This window comes from Loxodonta africana, chromosome 18 (assembly GCF_030014295.1).
Source record: "Loxodonta africana isolate mLoxAfr1 chromosome 18, mLoxAfr1.hap2, whole genome shotgun sequence".
Classification (NCBI taxonomy): domain Eukaryota; kingdom Metazoa; phylum Chordata; class Mammalia; order Proboscidea; family Elephantidae; genus Loxodonta; species Loxodonta africana.
The window spans coordinates 37,287,393-37,308,307 of NC_087359.1; the positions used below are offsets into that span (position 1 = coordinate 37,287,393).

The window sequence follows — 20,915 nt, forward strand, 5'->3', positions numbered from 1 at the left end:
TAAAAGAGTCCCAGATGCTTATCTTAGTCTATCTTCAGCTCTGATATTATTTGTTTATTAGGGACAAGATGACTTTCAGTTCAGTCCTGTGAACAAGCAGGCTACAAGCCAACTTCTAGCTCCCCCTACACTTTTTAAGGGCTTATTAATCTTGACTCCTATGCAAATTCTACAAGGAGGCTGGCAGTAGAAGATCCTCATCTTTAGTTATTTAAGATATGTGGCTAAGACTTCAGTGCAGATTGCTCTCTTGAATCACACCCCATGAGATGTGATTCTACCAGCCTGCCAGGCCTTAATGTCTAGGGTCTCTTTTGAGAAACAATACCAATATCTGTTTAAAACTTCACCTCACCCTTAACCTAGGGTTGTGGACAAATCTTGTGATTATTTGCTTTACTAGGCAAGGGATCAGGTAATGAGTATAAATCTGATGTAAATTCTTCCTGCCAGGGATTTAAAAAGCAAACAGAGAAAGAGCCAAGGGTGGAGAAACTGAGGCTGGCTGATTGTTGGTAAGCTGCTGAGACTTCTAATCCTCTTGGCTACTCATAGGTCTGGTTCAACCTGTGCCCACACTTCATTTTTGGATTTGAAGTCAAGGCAAGCATCACTGCTAATTCCAGCATGCCAGCTCCAGAACACTGTAACCTTTAAAGGCTTGGGATTCCACGAGAAATGTGGTAACAGCATTCCAGAGACCCAGGCATTAGACATGGACATATGCATTCCTGCCTGCAGCAGAGGGTGCTGGCTTCACTCCAGCAGATGAAGCTAGACTTTCTCATATTCTGCAACGTCCTGATGGCTAACCATAAGTGGACACAGCCAAACAGGCTCATCTCAATTTGAAGATCACCAACAAAGGGATTGGGTGTAGTCATGTAACTGCCAGTCACTCTGGATTAGTAAATAAACCTGGAATAGTGATTGTGAAAAAGGAAGCAGAAGTACTAAAAAAAAAAAAAAAAAGTGGTGGAAGGGGGGCTAGAGGAAGTAAGACAGGTGGAAACATGTGACTTTTTCAACTTCCTGATGGAAAGATACCAAGAAAAATAAAATTCTTCCTGACTATAAAGACCTTTCTTTGGCACATCTAAATGTATATAATGTCAGATTGTCACTCTCAAATACATAAACATGTATGTCTTCTATTATGGTATTATATACTTGTTAAGAGTTGGAACTGACTCAATGGCAATGAGTTTGTTTTTCTCGGATATAGTTATTACCTGTCAGTATAGCACGCATTTTAAAGCAGACAGAATTAACCTACTTTTCAGCAAAGAACACAGTTAAGCAACATTCCAGCAGCTCCTCACATTTCCAACAGTCATTCCAACAGCTGTTTTAAGTTACAGAAGAGTTAAGGCTGGGACCTCATGGTACCAACTTCCTATGGATTGTTCTCCAACTTTTTGTGTCTCTGTGTTTTGGAACCCCTTCATCATATTCTGCAGGTAAGACTCATATTAGTAGAATAAGTTTTAATTTTCACACTTGAAAGCGACATTGAAGGCCATAATTTCTAAGTCGGGAGCTAAATATTAACAGTAATGCTTTGTTTTTGTCTATCATGAGAGGTTTTGTAATGGTCTCCCAAAGTCTCCACACCTTTCTCTTCTCCTTTCAATGTTCCATAGCCAGGGTTTCTTTCGCTCTCGCCTGAGTATTTTGGCTATGTAACTCAACTCCTTTCTATGCTCTTTGCTTTGAAACATCTCTTCCAGTGACTTACATTTGCTCTATTTGTCCTTTACTCCAGCCCCTATCTAACATTCCTGCTATGTAGAGTATTCCGACATTAAGAAAATGTTAGATTTTTAGAAATTCCCAACTACAGGTGAATGAAAGCATGTATTATTACACACATACCTGCTTTACAGATGGGGAAACTGAGGCAGAGGAATTAAAAGATTTGCTCTAGGTCATAGAGAAAGACAGTGAAGAGACTGGGACTACTTCGTGTCTTTAGATTACTGCTTGAAGCCTGAAGACAAAAGTGCATATTAGAATGTATTAGGTGGTTTTATATATTTTTTCTTTTTTAACTTTTTATTGAAGTACACAGATGTGCAATATAGATTTTTCCCTTGCAGATTTTCAAGGGTTCCAGTAAACAGAGAAGCCTAGAAATCCGTAAGAAGTAGGGCTAAAGACCTTGAGACATTTCTGACTTCCCCACTCCTTCTGTAACACCACGGAGGGACGTGAATTTCTAAGGACCCTTGAGTTCCTCTTTTCAGTTACTTGAAGAAGCCTGCCTGGGGCATATACTTGTTACGCAGTCTTACTTAAAGGCACTATATGCTACTTTCTATTTCCCCTTCCCAAGCTATAAATAGTAGATCTGGGCTCACTTTTGACTTGCTGCATTGGAACTTCCTGGGTCATAAGACCAGGGATGGGACCAATTAAGGGCCACCACTTTCCCCACAGCAAGCTAACAATTACTGCTGCCATGAAACTCTGTTTCTTAAAAAAATCTTTTCTGTGATTTTAAAGGTTATCTCTAGTCATAGTTTCACACAGTTTCTCTATAGGGCACATATCTACATAAAGGTAAGACTACAGACTGGGTAAAAGATTCTCTCTTGGTTAATCGGTTAGTCAGGTCAATAACAATTGAGATGTACCTTGTGCAGGGCCCAGTACTGTTACAGAACTAGAAGGGAAGCTCTTGCTGGTAGCACACCTTGCAGAGATATACATAGACAGGTATCCCCTGCTTTTCAAAAGTTTGCTTTACACCACTTTGTTTTTACTAAAGACCTACTTTAGTACCTGTTTTTGCTAACTGAAAGAAATCTGAAGAGGATTTTCACTTTTATGAGAAAGGGTGAAAAGTAGAAATAGCATTCAGTGTTTGTTTTGCAGCAAGCCGCTAAAAAAGGCAGCGAACACCCCAAGCAGTGGAAGTGGCATCGTCACGCTCCTTCCCCGGTAACTACACTCAGCATCTCAGCATCGAGCCGCCATAACTTTGACTGAGCTGTGTCTCTGAGTATCTGTGCTTTATCTCGATTTATTTTAGTATGGTTTGACAGGTTATTTTTTGGGTCTGTGAATGCTCAAAAAATTTTCCCAAAGAAGTTTATGGTAATTGTTTCTTCGCTTTACACCATTTTGGCTTATGAAAGGTTTCACAGGAACACTGGGTGGAGGGGAACCTGTAAAACAAATTAAAAACAATAGAACAAGTACAAATAAATCAGCAAAAGCCAAGTACTTGTGAGCTGATGGGAAAGAGGTTAGAGTTGGGTGGAGTTTGTCAATGAGGACTTTCCAGGAAAAGGTGAGTTTTGAAGGAAGGGAGGGGCATGGGTTTGCTGAAAAGGCTCAGGAGTTCATTCCAGCAATAAAGGCTTGAGTAATGGTAGAGAAGAGAGAATGGGCAAGCAGTACAGCCAGTTGGTAAACAGGTTAGCTTGCTAGGATCAGAGAATCCATGTTTTAAAGGATAAGAAAAAACAAGCCTGTGAAAATGGTAAGGACAGTTCATGGAGAGCCTTAAATGGTTATAAATCAAATTTGCTTTAACCGACAAGTGAGAACCTTATGGGTTCTTGCATAATGAAAATAACTTTTTAAGAAGCTGAGATAAGATGGATTAGAATAATCAAAACGAGAAAGTTCTCAAGGAGAGAAAAAATGCCTGGGTCCCAAAGCCAGCTCTGCCACTTATTAGCTATGTGACCTTGGCAAGTCATTGAATCTCTGTGTGCTTGTTTCCTCATCTGTAAAATGGGGACAATGGTGCCTACCTCACAGAGTTGTTAAGAGGATTAAACAAGTTAATACAGGAAAAGTGTTTAGTAAGCACTCAGTAAATGTTAGCTATTATTACTCAGAGGAAACCCTGGTGGCATAGTGGTTAAGTGCTATGGCTGCTAACCAAAAGGTTGGCAGTTTGAATCCACCAGGCGCTCCTTGGAAACTCTATAGGGCAGTTCTACTCTGTCCTAAAGGGTCGCTATGAGTTGGAATCGACTCGATGACAAGTTTGGTTTTTATTACTCAAAAAGTGGTCATAGAAATGCATTCAGGTGACAAAAGGCTTGTCTTGTATCTTAGTTTGAAAGGATTGCAGCTTTGCAGTTTGCCCTTCTAAACGATAAGTAGGATTCAGAGGCTAAGTGGGTAGCCCAGTGTCCAAGTCTATGCTGCCTCATACAACTGCCACTAGCCACATGTGGCTACTGAGCACCTAAAATGTAGCTAGTCCAAAATGAGCTGTGCTGTAAGTGTGAAACACAACCAGATTTTGAAGACTTATATTAAAGAATTATGAAAAATACCTCGTTAATATTTTTATATTGATTACATCCTGAAATGATAATATTTTGAATATGTTGGGTTAAATAACAGATATTACTAAAGTTAATTTCACCTGTTTCATTTTTTACTTTTTTTTTAATGAGGCTATTAGAAGATTTAAAATTACTTAAGTGGCTCCCATTATATTTTTACTGGACAGCACAGGTCTAAGACAACATTCTGCACTGAGTTTTGTTAATAAACAGGTTGAACCTGAGAAGTTTCTATAAAGGAATGTGGGGATTATGAATAAATCTCCTTGCCCTTGACACTTTAAAAAATATATATGCATCTCAATTTGTGAGATGGCTATAGAACTGAAAGAATCATAGCTAGTTCATCATTAGCCAGGCCACAATTGGTGAAGTCTTTTAGAAAGAAACAAATATAATAACGGGAAAAAGGTGAAACACCTTATTTTAAACATTAAGTCATGGAAACAAAAAATTTCCTAACTTTTGAAACCGCTCCTTCAAAGGGCTAAATTGCCTTGGTTCAAATAACCTGGATTATTGAAGTTTTTTTGATAAAAAAATTTTTCAAATCATCCTTTGAAACCGCTACTTAAATAGGAATAATTGCAGCCAAAGAGCCTCAAGTCAGGGCTTTCCGCTGGCCTGGAGGTAAAATCCAGTTTGGGGTGTGGCTCTGAACTGATATTTCAAAAGTTTTCCCTGACTGTACTGACCATCTGTGTAGTTTTCAACTTCCAAAGACATCTCAGGGGTCCCTCATGCCTTTCTTTCCGCTTCTCAAATCCTTCCGGGCTGCTTCCGGCTCGCAAGCCGCCCGGCTCCCGCTACGCGTAGACAGGTGCAGCGCTGGCAGCCACCTCCCAGCCCCTTTGCGCCGGCGACCCCGCGCCCTCGCCTGCTCCTCCCCCTGCCCCGGCGCGCGCGCGCACGCCGGCGGGGGCGCGCCCGGCCGACGGGGCCGCGCACGCAGCCGCCACCACCTCCTCCGTCCCTCCCATCCTCCCTCCCTGGCGGCCCTCCTCCCCTCCCCTCCCCTCCCCTCCGCCCCTTCCCCGTAGGCAGCCAGCCCGCCAGCCCGCCCGCCCGCACTGCCTCCCTTCGGGCCCCTAGTGCTCAGGCTGGGTCTCTCCCAGACTCCCCGGTCGCTCTCCTCAGGCGGTCGCCCGCACTCGGTGGATGTGGCTGGCAGCCACCGCCCCCTCCCTCGCTCGCCGCCTGCTCCTCCTCGGCCCTCCGCCTCCTCCCCTCCTCCTCCTCCTCAGCCGCTGTTCTCGCCGCCGTCGCCGCCTCCACAGCCTGGGCCTCGCCGCGATGCCGGAGAAGAGGCCCTTCGAGCGGCTGCCCGCCGATGTCTCTCCCGTCAACTACAGCCTCTGCCTCAAGCCCGACTTGCTGGACTTCACCTTCGAGGGCAAGCTGGAGGCCGCCGCCCAGGTACGGCGAGCTGCCGGGCGAGCAGTTAGGCCGCGCCCGCGGGCTGGGCTGGGGGCCCGGCGGGCGGGCCTCGGCGCTGCGGGGCCGGGGCGGGGGCGGCCGGCTCGGGGGTGGGCGCGCCCGTCTGGGGCGGCGGTGGGGCGCCGGGCCCGCGTGCTCTGCCTGCTTGGGCTGGGGCCGGGCGGCGCTGCGGGGAGCGCTGCGGGGAGCGCTGCGGGCGCGGGCGGGCGGGCCTGGCCTGTGCGCCCGCTGGGGCGCGCACACCTGTGTGGGGCTTCCACGCGGGCCCTTCCTGCCTCGGCAGTGTCCTGGGAGCGGCCGGAGGGGTCATCGGAGTCCGCGCTCTGTCTCAGCCTCCTGACTCAGTTCTTTTCCCCGGTTCTCCCTACACCCCACGGGGGATGGATTGGGAGGGGCGGTCATCTGAGACTCCGGCCGCCGCGCTGTCGCTAGGAGGGGAGCTTCTGGAAGCGGGGAGAGCGGAGAAGGAGAACGTTAATCCCAGGCAGCCTTGCCGAGTTCTCCCCGCCTGCTCCAGCTCTGGGGCTGGGTTTCCAAGATGATCCGCCCCCTCCCCCTTTCCCCGCAAGTGACAGTGCAGCAGTGACTTTGTTCTCTCCTAACCTCTAGAGGAGCTGCCGGAGGACCCCGTCTCCGCTGTTCTTCTATTTTCCTTGCTTTGCGGCCTTTGAAGCAGGTGGATTTGTTGCTACAGCGATGATGGCTTAGCAGTACCCTTTTCTGAAAGAAGCTATTAGTTTTAGCATGCCGCTGGGGAAAATATCCCATTACTCTCCATTGCAGTTTTTGGTGAATCATGGCCCCACAGTGTTATTTGCAATATTGATTGATTGGAGGGACCATTGGTATAGGTGTCCTGCAAAGATTTTAAACAATAGACTTGTACCTTGTTCTCTTAAGTGTTATATGAAGCCTATAATGGAAAGTGGGAATTGTTTAGTAGCTATCTTTAAAAAGTAATGATGGTAAATATATTTTGTTTCATTTTTTTTCCTACTGCAGCCAGGGGGTAAAAGTCAGTAGGCCTCAACTATGAAGAACAGGGTGTATGTATGTAGCAGCGAGATGAAAGGAAACGTAGACAAGTATGAGAATGAATCGAAAGTTGGCAGTTGTCTTTGAAAGTCAAGAGGGCATGATACTCACTTTGAAAATATGTCTGAAACTGTAGGTTTTAAAACTACACTGTCAGACTCAGTATAATGAATCTGGTGAATCGCTGGTGTGAGAACATGAGATATCTGGGGTCTGGCTCCATCAAAAGGCAAAGCTTATCCCTGTGCAAGTCAGGCGATTTAAAAATTTTCCGTTAACAATATGAATCAGAATGAGTGCATCTTGAGTCTAAATTAGGATTTGAGAGGGCTGTTTGGGAGACTATGGTTTAAGACTAGAGTGTTTGATATATATTGGCAGGTAGTAAGATGGGAGGGATTGTAAACAGTAGTGTCTTGTGACTTGGCAAACCTACAGGAAGAAGGACCTGGCAATGAATGAGTTCGCATTATGTGAGAAGACTGACATTTTAAAAAATCATTTTTTTTTTTATCCCCTTGGTTAGCATAATGGCTTCATAATTTTGAGAAACATATATATTTGGAAAAAAGTATTTTAAGAAGTCAGTAATGATTTTTAAATGATTATTAAGAAGTGACTGTTTTAAGTGTTAGGCTGGAACAACAAAGGGTGACCTGCTTCTTCTTCCCCTTTTAAACTTGCTTTTCCAAAAAGATGAGAACTGTGTGGAAGAATGTTTTGAGCTATGGAAGGAACACATACTAACGTACCACATATTAGCAGGGACTTGTTAATTTCATACAAGGAAATAAATGAGTCTTTTTAATAACAAACATTCTAAAGCATTTATTTTCAGAAATTCTTTTCTGGGTAGGTGGCAGCAGAAATTAAAGAAGGCGTGATAGTGAATTTTTTACCAGGTTTTATTAAAGAATTATTGGACTTTTTAATTAAATTCATTGCTACCTCCAGAAGTATAAACGGGTTTACATTAAACCAAACCCGTTGCCATCGAGTCTATTCAGACTGCATCACCGGGGCTCCTAGACTTTATGTTAGTGAAAAGTAAAACGCATGTATTAATGTTTTTGAAATACATGGATTGGAGCCAAAAAAAAACCAAACCCATTCCCGTTGAGTCGATTCTGACTCATAGTGACCCTATAGAACAGCAAAACTGCCTCATAGGGTTTCCAAAGAAGGAGCGGCTGGTGGATTGAAACTGCCAACCTTTTGGTTAGCAGCCAAGCTCTTAACCATTGCCAGTGGGGTCCCCTGGATTGGAGCAGTATGTTTAAATTCTGACATTTAGTGATATTGTGGAAATTAAAAAAATACCGACAATTCATATCTCTAGAATCCTGGATTTATAACTGTTCTTTACAGTTTCTTAATAGTTGGAGTCATGTTACGTAAAGTATGCAAGTTGCAGGGCTGCTTTAGTTGCACAATTTTATGATAAGCATAGTGTATTTGTACAGGTTACATATTAGAAACTTAGTGGATTTTTAACCCGGCTTGGGGTGTGAACTCCTGGGGAAGGTGAAGAAATTAGTCAATGTGCAGTGATTTAAAAATTAGTTGTCTTTCAGATAAGTTATAGCATGTACCAGCTGCCTATTCCGATTCATGGTGACTGCGTGTGTGGTCTGATTGAGCAAGTTTTGAAAATGTGTTACCATTGGCCTAGAGAAATGGGACATCCCTTCTCCCCTCCTTTAACATTGAATATTTGAGAGCAGAGGAGTTGTGTAGATATTTTACATTTTCTTTCAATTTGCAAAACAATTAATTAAAATGGATTATACTTCCTGGTTGTGAGTCTGTAGTGGTTGGTACAGTAGTTGGGCTTTCTCTTAAGGAAAGATGTTACCTGTGCCAGAGAAATTAACTTCATGCTTCGAGACTAAAAATTAGGATATGTTAGCCAGTCCACAGCTTCTGCCAACAAGATATTTGTGATGGTGATGACTAACGTGGCACTGAGGATAGTTACAGATATGGTAGTTTGTTTGGCAGGCCAAAAACTTGGCACCTAAATATATGTTATTGTCAACCCTGTTTGCATATTTTTTTATGCAGTAGTCTTGGCCTTTTTTTTTTTTTTTTTTTGTACTTTAGATGAAGGTTTGCGGAACAAACTAGCTTCTCATTAAACAGTTAGTACACATACTGTTTTGTGACATTGGTTAACAACCCCACAACATGTCAACACTTTCCCTTCTCGATCTTGGGTTCCCTGTTACCAGCTTTCCTGTCCCCTCCTGCCTTCTAGTCCTTGTCCCTGGGCTGGTGTACCTCTTTAGTCTCATTTTATTTTATGGGCCTGCCTAATCTGGTTGAAGGGTGAACCTCAGGAAGGCCATTTTTTATTATGTTTGAAAAAAGTGATAAAAGTCGTAATTTGTCCAGCATTGTTCTAGATCACTAAATGGTCTTAAAATTTTATCTAAATTTGAAAGATCGGTGGTCAGAGTTTGAATTCGTTCAGATTTTCTATTCTGTTTCTTGAAATGTGTCTATAAGGAAACACCTAACTGTAAGAAAGTGTTTTACTATGTTACGCTTTCTCCAGTAACCTCTGACAATGAATTCTGCAGTGAATTTTCCGGATAACTGAACTTACCATTTGAGGTACTTGGACTTTGAAAAATATTTTCTGATTTGGATGGAAATATTCCTAAAATACAGTATCTTCAAAAACATTATTTCATTTCTCTTTATAATGAAGGATTTCTTTTAATTTTTTCCAAATACTAGACATCATTTGGAACATCTAACATTGGTGCTAGAATACTTAGAACCATAGAGGCTAACCAGAACTGTGTACTGTAAGTTTTTAGTTTCATATTTCTTTGAAGTTTTTTTAAAATTTGTTTTCCTTACTTTCAGGTTATTACTTTTTGTGCCTTGTTACTGCCTGTTGTGCAATTTCTTCCCTCTTCTATCTGGCTGAGCTTGATCTGAAGGGGTCTGAGTAATCAGATAAACATGCTCGTTTGAGCTTAAAAAAAATTATTTCTAAGTGAAGTTTTGATGGATTCACTTCTGAGTGAAGGGTATTAGCTTTATTCCTGTGTCATCTATTCTGGCTTTTCACACGGGTTCCCTCCCCTCCCTTTTTTAAACTAACTTACTTCCTGGTTCTGGATAATTGATATTGTTCAGTACAACTTAGATAAATGTGATCCTGAGTAGTAAATTATCTATGAGGCTTCTCTGAACTTTGCTACATAAATGAGCTTGTTCTCATCTTGTTCTAATCTGTACGTGAGGCAGGGGTAAAGGACTGAGTCTTCTAGTAGCTGTTTTGTTGTCGGCTGAGATTAGTTCTCCAGATCTTAGAGATTTTGTTTTGAACACCATACAAGTATGTGGTTCTCAGTTTATTTCGTCGCTTGTAATCTTAAAAAAAATTTTTTCCTTTAAATTAGAAAATGTTTTAGAAATACAGAAAAGTAACCCACCACTCAGATTTAAGAGATATTAGTGTTTTGCCATATTTGCTTCAGACTATGCATGCTGGTTTGGGGGCAATAAAATGTCACAGATTCTACTAAAGCCCATTCCTGTCACTTGCCCACCCCCCAGAGGTAGCTTTGTCATAAGGTAGATGCATGTTATTCCTATGTATATTTTAAGATGTTTATTGCATATTAAGTAGCCGTGAATGATAAATGCCAATATTCTGTATATCTAAAATTTTTACATTAATGATATCTTCTTATATTTGACCTCTTTTCAGTATCTCTTATTAGAAAATTTGGCTCAATTTTGAGCTTACTAATTATTTGCTGCTTATTGTCTTTAGAAGTTATAGCACTATTCCACCAAGACAACGATTATTATAAAATTTTAATGATGAAATATCCTGTTAGGGAAAGTGACTCAGGCTTTAGACAGACAAGTATTTGGAATTGTCAACACTGGAGATTTCCTTTTACTAAAATTTCAGGGCTTTGGCAATCAGGAGGGGAAAAAAAAAAAGAACTCTTGATCCTTAATACAGTAAATTTAAAGTGTATTCCTGGGTTATTCTAGTGAAGACTCATTCAGGAAAAAAAAGAATTGTCTCAGATTGCTGCCTCTGTACTTTATAGGAAACTCTGATTGTAAAATTGTTACCAAGGGTCAAGCTACCTCTTTAGTAGAGCGTTACTTAGTATTTGCTTCAATCAAAGTGTAGTCTGTATAGGACTCCAAGAAGACAACCCTGGGTTTGCAACAAAGAAATGATACTAACATTCCATTCTTTAGTGCATCAAATGGAAAACTCGGAAGTTAGCACGTTATCAACACAATTTATATGTCAACTTTAACATTTTACTTATATTTTAAGCTTGGAAACTGAAGATCTTATTGCTGAAATTCCTTTGATTTGTTACCTGTTTTTGATACTGTAGCACACAGGTAATATTCACTAACATGATGGTGTTAATATGTGAGAGATCACATACTGCATCATCAGGTCAGCGCTGTTGTTTGGAAAGCATGAAAAAGAGCAATGTAGTCGGCACTTACGCTTATGTCCACACTGATGTTTTAAATTACCTTCCTTGAGCAGTACGTATGTGCTCATATCCAAAGTGCTGTGTAATGCAGCCAAAGTTCTTAAATTTTATATCATTCTTTATAAACTGCTAGGGGGATGCTATTAGATGATATTCAGGGTAGTAAGATCTTTATGGTTAGAGTACATCTTTTTAATTTTGGTTGGTGTGTGTGTCAGTAATAACATCTATTAAGTGATTACTGTGTATTTGACACTGAATGCTAAAATAAGTACTTTTCACGCTTACCCCATTTTTTAGTCAGCTTTTTAAACCAATGCATCTCTAATATGGGACAGAATATACTGACCGATGTTTAAAATTTTAGTGGAGTTCTATTTTTAAGTATAGTGGGTTCTTCCCGCCCACTCTTCCAGAAACCACCCTGCAAGAAAAAAGAAAAAAAAAATTTGTTCAGCAATCAGCTTAATTCATTAGTATGATCAGGTGGGTTTTCCCTAAGCACAGGAGGAATGGGAATGTACTCGGAATTGAATGTTGTAGACTGTGCCCTTCCAAAGAACGCAAACACTTTCCCTGCGAGTGGTTACAGTAGTCGCGTGCTAGGTGTGATTTGGCATGTGCGATGTTCAGCAGGTATCTTGATATTGGTAGATTCACCCTAGATGTTGATGGATGAAAATGTGGTTGCTAACATAAAGATTAAGACCGATTACTAAAACCACTGTTATTATTCAGTTGGCATAAACATCAGGCTCTGAAAGATCTTTACTCTTTGGGGCATACCCCAGTAAGTGCTTCATTTCTCCGTGTTTCTGATTTTTTTTTTCCAAGTCGGTTTATGAATAGGCAAAGAGAATTTTTTTTTTCTTTTTGTTTGTTTAGACATAGTGCTATAAATGGCCAGTTGGGATATAAAGATTATAGTGCTGTTTAGGTATGTCCTGGTGAAATAAACAGTGTGAAGAATTTTGCCACTTGAATAAAAACTGTTCATTAAATGACATTTTTGTTTTTAAACAAGATTTATGAGGGTTTTTTTTTTTTTTTTTTTTTTTTAGTAAGCCAAGTTAGTTTCACTTTGTGTTACACATTTTGACAGTCTGTTGCAGGCCTAATAGCATACTGTCTATAATTTAGGCCAAGTAATTTTAGCTTAAATTAATCAGGTTTAAAGATGTATTGGTTATTAATAAAATGATTACTCTTAGGTATAGCTTTTTCATACAGATATCACATTACTTTGATGTCCTTACCTAGTTCTGTGATCTGTTCAGGAGTCTCAAGCTGGAGGCATTATTAACTGACCTGCATGTGTTTTGCTTGGTCTACATAGTATTTTTGACATTTTTGAATTAGTTGTGAGCATTGAAAAATTGAGAGATTGCACATCAAATCTGAATTTATGACTTCTTTTGAAAAATTGGAAGATCTGTTAACACTAAGCCTGCTTTTCAGTTTAGCAATAATTGCCTGGTTCCAAGAAATGGCTACCTCCCCCATCATTTAGAGGGTTAGGCATAACCCCCATCTGGCCTGCTACACTCATTTACAGTACCTGCCTCACTGGCCCCTGTAGGCATTTGTTTGTGATTTAGAGCATCTGCATTTTTGTTATTTTAGATTTAGACCCTTAAGATATCTGAAAATGAATGAGATTTTGTTTAATGCAACAAAATGAATGTATATAAACAAAGTTATAACCAAAATAAAAGATGGGCAAGGGTTATACATAAGCAATTCACAGAGGAAAAACTTAATGGCAAAAAACATATATATATATAAAAAGGTGTTTAGTAACTGATGTTACTAGTAATCAGGGAAGTTCTAATTGAAACAATGATAAAATACCATTTACTACCCATCAGATTGTAAAAAAATTTTAAGTTTTTTTTTTTTGAGAATGCTGAAAATGGGATTTGTCTATTCTTTGCTAGTGGGAGTGTCAGTTGAAACTCTCAGAGATGATTTGACGGTTCTTGGTAAAGTTGAAGATATATGTCTTGTAACCCAAAAAGACCACTACTACTAGGTGTCATTTCTTGGAGAAAGTCTACCACGTGTGCACAAGAAGACATGGATCAAGATGTTTATTATGGTACTGTTTTAAATAGTCAAAAGCGTAAATAACATAACTTCCTTCAGGAAGGCAATGGAATTGTGGTTTAGTTATAGAATGGAATAATACTATGCAGTGGTTAAAATGAATGAATTAGATTCACATCTATCAGGATTAACCCAGCTCAGAAACCTTAATTTCAAATGGAAAAAAGCACACTTGGATACCATTTGTATAAAATTAAAAAACATTGTAGCTTCTTATATATGTAGCAAAAGTGCTAAAATGGCATGTGAAAAATACACATCACCCTCGGGATAGTGGTTATCTCTAGGAAATAAGAAAATACTTTCATTATATCATATATCCATGTATCTGTGTATCTATATATACATATCCTGTAGCTGTGGAGTCCAACTCATAGTGAATCTATAAGACAGAGCAGAAATGTCCCATGGGGTTTCCAAGGCTGTAATCTTTATGGAAGCAGACCGCCACGTCTTTCTCCCGCTGAGTGGCTGGTGCGCTTGAACTGCTGACCTTTCTGTTAGCAGCTGACCACTTAACCACTGGGCTACCAGGGCTCATGCTCTCTTGCGTATGTGTGTATTTGCTTCAGATTAATATTTATATTTTTTTAATCTGAAGCAAATAAGACAAAGTTAAAAGTTTATATAACTTTGATGGTTAGTGTATTAGTGCCTGTTACATCTGAAATGTTTCTTTGGGAAAAGATAAAAAATTAAAGAGTGCTTTATGAAGTCTTGACATTATAGTTTATGACATGATAATCTTCCTCAGTCCTCACAAAAGGCCTCATGGTGGGTTTGATGTGCAGGTTAAAATACATTGTAATATATTAAGAAGTGTTTCGTAACTCCTGCCTTCTTAGCCACGAGACCAGAAGAAAGGGGTAGTGCCTGGCTTCCATTACTGAACATTTCAATCAAGGAATCAATAGATGAATCCTGATCAAAGGGGGAAAAAATGTGGAACAGAATTTCAAATTCTTATAGGACCTGTTGAGACTGGAGGAACCGCCAAATTTATCACTGAGAAAATCTTCAAACCATGGACCAAAATCATACCCTGAAGTCACCTTTAAACTAAACAAACCACTGTCTAGCTAAACTAGTAAAGAATATTTGCCATGAGAATTGTGCTGTTTTAAAGAGTTACCTATATGAGATCAAGTTGTCAACAGTAACTAAAGCATGGAAGAGAAGAGGGCAGTGAGTCAAAGTCAATGGTGGTGAAATAGTCTGAGTAGAGATAACAAAAATGGTGATACAATGTGAAGAATGTAACCAGTGTTACTGAATTCAGCATGAAGAAATTGATAAATAGGGGTATGTTCTGCTTTGCATATTTTCACCAAAGTTAAAAAAAAAAGTGCTTCATAACTAAAATTGTTTTAAATTTCAAATCAAGATTTAGGTAGAAAAAATTGTTTTTATTTGGCTCTTTGGTCAGATGTTTGAATGATGTAAAATACTTAAGCATTTATTATTTCTTTTAGTGTAATTTGGAAAATGTAAATTGCATTTGGATTTTAAAAAACATTTCTGCAACTGAAGCATAAATATTCAGTCTAGATTTTCATGAAGCCTGGGTTAAAAAAAATTGCCTGTGACATACATGAGGCCAAGATGAAGATGTATGTGTTATTAATCCAGGATATTTCTGACTGCCGATTTTTTCCCCCCTTTAGGTGAGGCAGGCAACCAATCAGATTGTGATGAATTGTGCTGATATTGATATTATTACAGCTTCATATGCACCAGAGGGAGATGAAGGTAAAAAAATTGTTTTCCGTTTTAATATGTTGTCTGTGTGTGTGTGTGTGTGTGTAGAGATATATATATATATATTTTCAGGTTAAGATATCAATGTTTTTATTTTAGAACAGGATTTTTAGAGAAGCTTATGGGAAATATTTAAATAGTGTAACCTGACCATAGTATGGGATTTATAAAGGCAATGTCAGTTTTAATTCTACTTCAAACATTGAATTATTGCATGACTCTGGGCAAATCACATTTTTGCAAGTGTAAAATGAAGAAAATAATACTGTGCATGTAAGACCGAAGAGTCATTAGAAAAATTTAGGGCTTTGAATATGAAATATTCAAAGGCTTAGTTTATATGTCCAAACCAAAACCAAACCCAGTGCCGTCGAGTCGATTCCAGCTCATAGTGACCCTATAGGACAGAGTAGAACTGCCCCATAGAGTTTCCAAGGAGCGCCTGGTGGATTTGAACTGCCGACCCTTTGGTTAGCAGCCACAGCACTTAACTACTACGCCACCAGGGTTTCCAGTTTGTTTATATGTACTTCTCTTAAATGCTTTTTTTCTCTTGAAATAAATATAGATTAAAATTGAGATAATAAATCATATTTATAATTGGAAGAAAAATATTTGCTTTATGAGATCGGATGTGAGGAGGATTAGAAGCTAGATGATGGAGTTAGTTACAGGGTAAGGATATGTTAAAAAGAAACCTAGTAATGTGTGAAAACTGTTAGCATCTTTGAAATGAGTACTATTTTAGATCTTATAATAATGATTACATTGAGTAATTAGTTTTGATCTGAAATATTATTCCCACAGAAGCTGCATTTTAAAAACCTACCAAGTTTGGCATAAACTCATACAAGTACATTAATATTAGAGGTGAATTGATTTTTATTCCTGACTTCACCTTGGCATTTCTTGTCAAAATGGTATAAAACAAATAAGAAATTTGACCTTTTAAATTATATTTTATACTGCTGTTCCCCTTTCCTTTGCATTTTATGGAAAAGCTACATCCAGATAACATTTTAAGACCTGGCAGTGTTTATTTCATGAATTTTTCTTAAATTATCTTGTCCGTGGGAAGGTAGAAAATAAATGACAGCTGAGCATATTATTGCCAAGAAGTGTTTATGTTCAACTGATTGTAAATGAGGTCAAACTGCTATGATTTTAAGTGTAGAGGAACAGATCCTTCAAACGGACTTGAATGAGTGCCAACTTAAAAAAATCATTTGGTAAATGAAAGCGTGATTATTTAATTTTATTGTGAAGAAAAGTGGATGTACCTTAGTCAGACGTATCAAGGCAAGCTTTCTCTGAGTTGATGGAAAACATTTAAATTCAGTGTAGGCTTTTAAAGTGATATCCAGTGTATAGATAGGTAGATATAACAAAACAAACGTGTACCTCCACCTGGCATGGTTTCAGCTCAGGTTTGTTTTTATCTTCCTCTTCTAAAACTGCCCAAAAAGAATTCAGAGGACTTAAAAGTTCTGAATATGTACAACTGAAACGGTGCCAAACTCATAATGATCTGTATCTCAAGGAAGCCATGTTAGGGTTCTCACTCAGGAGAGAAATGAAAACTTATAGAAAGTGTAGAGGATTGGGAGAGAGATTCAGATAAAAGATTAATGTTTTTATAGATCCATAAAATGTTTCCCCTCAGGACTAGCAAAGGTACATTTTCAATCCTTTTTTCCTACAGCAATGGGAAGAACTGGAAGTCACATGTGAACCCGTGTAATTTTAGCATATAAGATAGTGGCAAGTTGCATTAAATTTGATATTTTAAGGTTTGGGTCAGGAGCAAGCGTAGATTTGGTCTTCCAATTTCTACATAGCTTAATTTTGCCGTTGGAAATGGTAGCGTTTTGTGACTTTTTTTACCTTATGGGAGAGCATAACATATTGTTTCTTTGGAAATTAGTCGTGAACTGACTGCCAACTCTTTCCCGGGCTGTATGCTGTTGGCAGGAGAATAAGTGGAGCCAGTAGGAGAGAGACCATATTTTAACCCAGCCAATCTCATCTCATCTAGTACCTATTAATACTTATGATTGCCTTCCACAAGTTCATTTAGATATCTGTAGCCACTAAATCTTTGTGCTTTAAGGTAAAATCAGAAAATTATTTCAAGGCCTGAAATTGGTGCTTCTTGTGTAAATTCTGAATTGATGAAAAAGGCCATCTTGTGATACGTGCAATACTCCAGAAAGACTTACTGACATGTGTCTCTTTAAGGCACTGTCTTTTAAACAGAAATAATTTGTTTTGAAACATATTCGAGGTCTTACTCTTGTAATATTCTTAAAATGAGAAACCCGTAAGAAAAACGGCTGAAAACTGTTTTTTTACTGTTCTGCACTTCAAGGGTTGGTGAAATCACTAGCACTTAAGCCAGTGCAAGGAATGCACCTCCCTACACAGTGCAGGGATTAGTATTGTCATCAGCTTCTGTAAGAGAAATACGAAACTCCTGAGTGCCTGAACTCAGGTCCTGACAGGTAAAGAGTTTTTTAGTTTGTCATTAGTAGAGGACTTGGACATAACCAATAGAAATGATCACTTGAAAATTTTATACCAACTTGTCCCTTAGTGTATATACTCTGTTAAGTATATGTTTGTAGATGAGCTGTGGAAGAAAAATTTTTCTATTGGTGACATTTCATTTCATACAAAGTTCTAATTCATAATTTCAGATCTGACAGCATCACTTTGGCTTATCCATGTAAGTCATGTAAATGTTCACACACTTACTCTTGAATGAGGGCTGTATATCTGAATGTGTGCATATGTGTGTGCTTGTGTGCTTAATGGAAGGATAAAACAGCTTAGAAATATTGCCAAATATTAATGATTTCAGAGCAAAACTATAAACTCGACAAAAAGGAATCGTTCCTCACACTTGATCATAAGCCTTTATTTAACTATTAGTAATATATATTCTCTCATACAATTATGTATGGGTCAGTAATAACATTAATAAACCAGCATCTGTTTGCGCTCAAGTACTTGTTGTCATCATTCTGAAAATACATGCAGTTTAAATGACTAGTTAAGTGCTAGTACGCAAAGCAGGAAGATTGAAGAGAAGGAAAAAAAATTCATTTCTAATATGAATTTTTTGAAATACCATATAGAAAAGATAATAGGAGTTTCAGAAGGAAATTTGAAATAAAAGGAATCCGAGCATAACTTCAGTTCTATAAATAATCCTATAGGGTAGGGGCCCCAAACCAAAGTTCCTGTTGGGGTTAAGCAAATAACAAAAATGAATGAGTTGGGCTGGGTGTTGGAAAATAAGAATGATGGAACAGAGGCTGAAGAGAAAGAGGACACGTCCTGTATAAATGTAGAACAAAACATTTATCTGGCCAGGTAGTACATTTCTGTGGGCCATATTGAGTTCTCTTGAGTTTGCAACCTATGAAGAGGTCTGAAAATAAGACTTGAGGATAGCTGTCTCATTAAAAAGGAGAAAAAGCCTTACAAGATTTTTTTTTTTATTGTTTATTATACTTTAAGTGAAAGTTTACGAATCTAGTCAGTCTCTCATACAAAAATTTATGTACACCTTGCTATATACTCCTAATTGCTCTCACCCTAATGAGACAGCACACTCCTTCCCTCCACTCTCTTTTTTCATGTCCATTCGGCCAGCTTCTGACCCCGTCTGCCCTCTCATCTCCCTTCCAGATTGGAGATGCCAACATAGTCCCTTTTGAGATTCTTATAGATTATCATTATTATTTTTTTAACCAAGAGAAATTTATTCTGTCACATTTTAGGAGGCTAAAAAAACCCAAAACCAAACCCATTGCCACTGAGTCAAGACAGAGTAGAACTGCTGCATAAGGAGATTCTTATAGATTCTTAATTGAAACTGATATAAGGTATACTAGTCCACATTCTGATTAAGTATACTAAGCAAATGGTTTTGGTTTGCTGTCTGTGCTCCAGTGGTATATATTTTTTAAAGGATTTGGAATCTAGAATATATCTCTTTGTGGGTAGCTTCTAGAGTTTTTAGAGCACTAAAATGCCCTTATTTCTGAGATCTTTTTTTTTTTTTTTTTTTATTTTGCCTCCGATTTATTTACTAATCCTGATTGTATTAAGTTTTGGGAAATTTTGAGTGTAAAGTTTGTTATGAACTGTTACGATGAATGGGTAAATTTACACGTAAACCAACCACTGTTCTAGACTGCATTGAGGAACCACATTTTTTCCCAGTGCTTTGATAATTTTCTTTTTTTTTTTCTGAGGTGATTTTATTTTTATTTCTGATGTAAAATATTACATTTTAAAAGTATTAAACAATCTGTATTTATTGTAGAGAAGTTAGAAAAAAAGAAAAAATAAGTTTATTCTATCCATATATACTTGTTAATATTTTGTGTATTTATCTGTAGTCTTTTTTCTGAGATTGAAATGTGTATATAAAGATCCTGTATCTATGTAGGTATGTTGTTAGGTGCTGTTGAGTTGATTTTGATTCATGGTGACCCCATGTGACGGAGAAGAACCGCTGTGGTAGGGTTTTCCAGGCTGTAATCTTTACAGGAGCAAATCGCTAGGTCTTTCTCATGTGGAGCAGCTGGATGGATTCAAACTGCCACCCTTTTGGTCAGCAGCCAGACGCTTAACTGTTGTACCACCAGGGCTTCTTATTTTAGGGAACATGAAATTCATAGTAAAAAAAATCTTAAAATAGATGCTTTCTGAGATCACTTAGCCTGTTAGAAGAATACATTTAATATAGATGTTGTGGATTTCAGAAGACTCAAAGAGTAGTAGTTAGCTGTTTCACATTAGGCTCATGTATTATAGTTTCTTATTTTTCATGAGAAAAGAAAATTGCCTATACTGGGAGATGATATACCCTTGAATTGGACTGATAAATTTTTTACACATATATAGAAATGGAGGTGTTAGTAACGATATCATAGCTCCCAAAATTGGTTCTATTGATGTGACGCAGTATGCTTTTAGATGCAGTAGTGGATTCTGAATTCCCGTGAATTTTCCAGAAATTTTAAGTGTTTCAGTTTATGGTAGATGCTTCCATGTTTAAAAACTTTTGCATGTACACACACTTTTATCTCATCATATTTCATTAATTCTAAGTCGTACACTTTTTGCTTTTTAATGCTCTAAAATGGGAACACATTTTGTAGTTGATAGCATACCATGATTTAATTGGCAGCATTTTTTTTCTTTTAGATTTTTATTTTAATAAAATAATGGTATGCATTATAATTGTTGATAGACTAAATGAAATATGGTAAGCATGCACACACCTCCTTTGGCTTTCAAAGGAAATCAGTAGAATATGGAAAAAATGTTTACCTTACTTAAAAGACCAGATGTTTAAAGTATTCAGTAAATACCCATTTGCCTTGAAATGGTATTTATAACAACTAATTTTCGTTCCTTAAGACGGATCTCTAAGGATTTATTATTAGCTAGAGCTTTTATTAGTTTCTTTTAAGCTAGTACTTTTAAGTATTGCTAAACATAGTCTCTTGATGTTAGTTCATTTTATAGTAGTACCTGGGATTACTGCGTACAGCCTAGATGCTTCCTTAAATTATTTATTGTATAGAGGTACGCTGGCCAGTGTGGTAGCTGCTAACTACACGTGGATATTGAGCACTTGTAGTCTTGAGTCGAGATGTGTCGTAAGTTAAAAGACTCACAAAAAAGAATGTAAAGTATCTCATTAAAATTTTTTATATATACATGTTGAAATGATATTTTAGATATAAACGATTAAATA

At 38.3% G+C, this 20,915-nt stretch overlaps 1 protein-coding gene across 3 annotated transcripts in view; it reads left to right on the top strand.

The window, feature by feature from the left end:
* Positions 1 to 1,155: 1,155 nt before the first annotated feature.
* NPEPPS (aminopeptidase puromycin sensitive) overlaps positions 1,156 to 20,915 on the top strand; it is a 107,681-nt gene continuing 87,921 nt past the window's right edge. Inside the window, exons 1-3 of one of the 3 annotated variants that reach the window (XM_064271158.1) lie at positions 1,156 to 1,460; positions 5,555 to 5,726; positions 15,046 to 15,130. In XM_064271158.1, coding sequence (XP_064127228.1) covers positions 1,399 to 1,460; positions 5,555 to 5,726; positions 15,046 to 15,130 — 319 coding nt within the window. In that variant the 5' untranslated portion in view covers positions 1,156 to 1,398. Of the gene's footprint in view, positions 1,461 to 5,382; positions 5,727 to 12,348; positions 13,374 to 15,045; positions 15,131 to 20,915 lie in introns of those variants that run through there. The other 2 variants (XM_064271156.1, XM_064271157.1) reach the window with 2 other exon arrangements.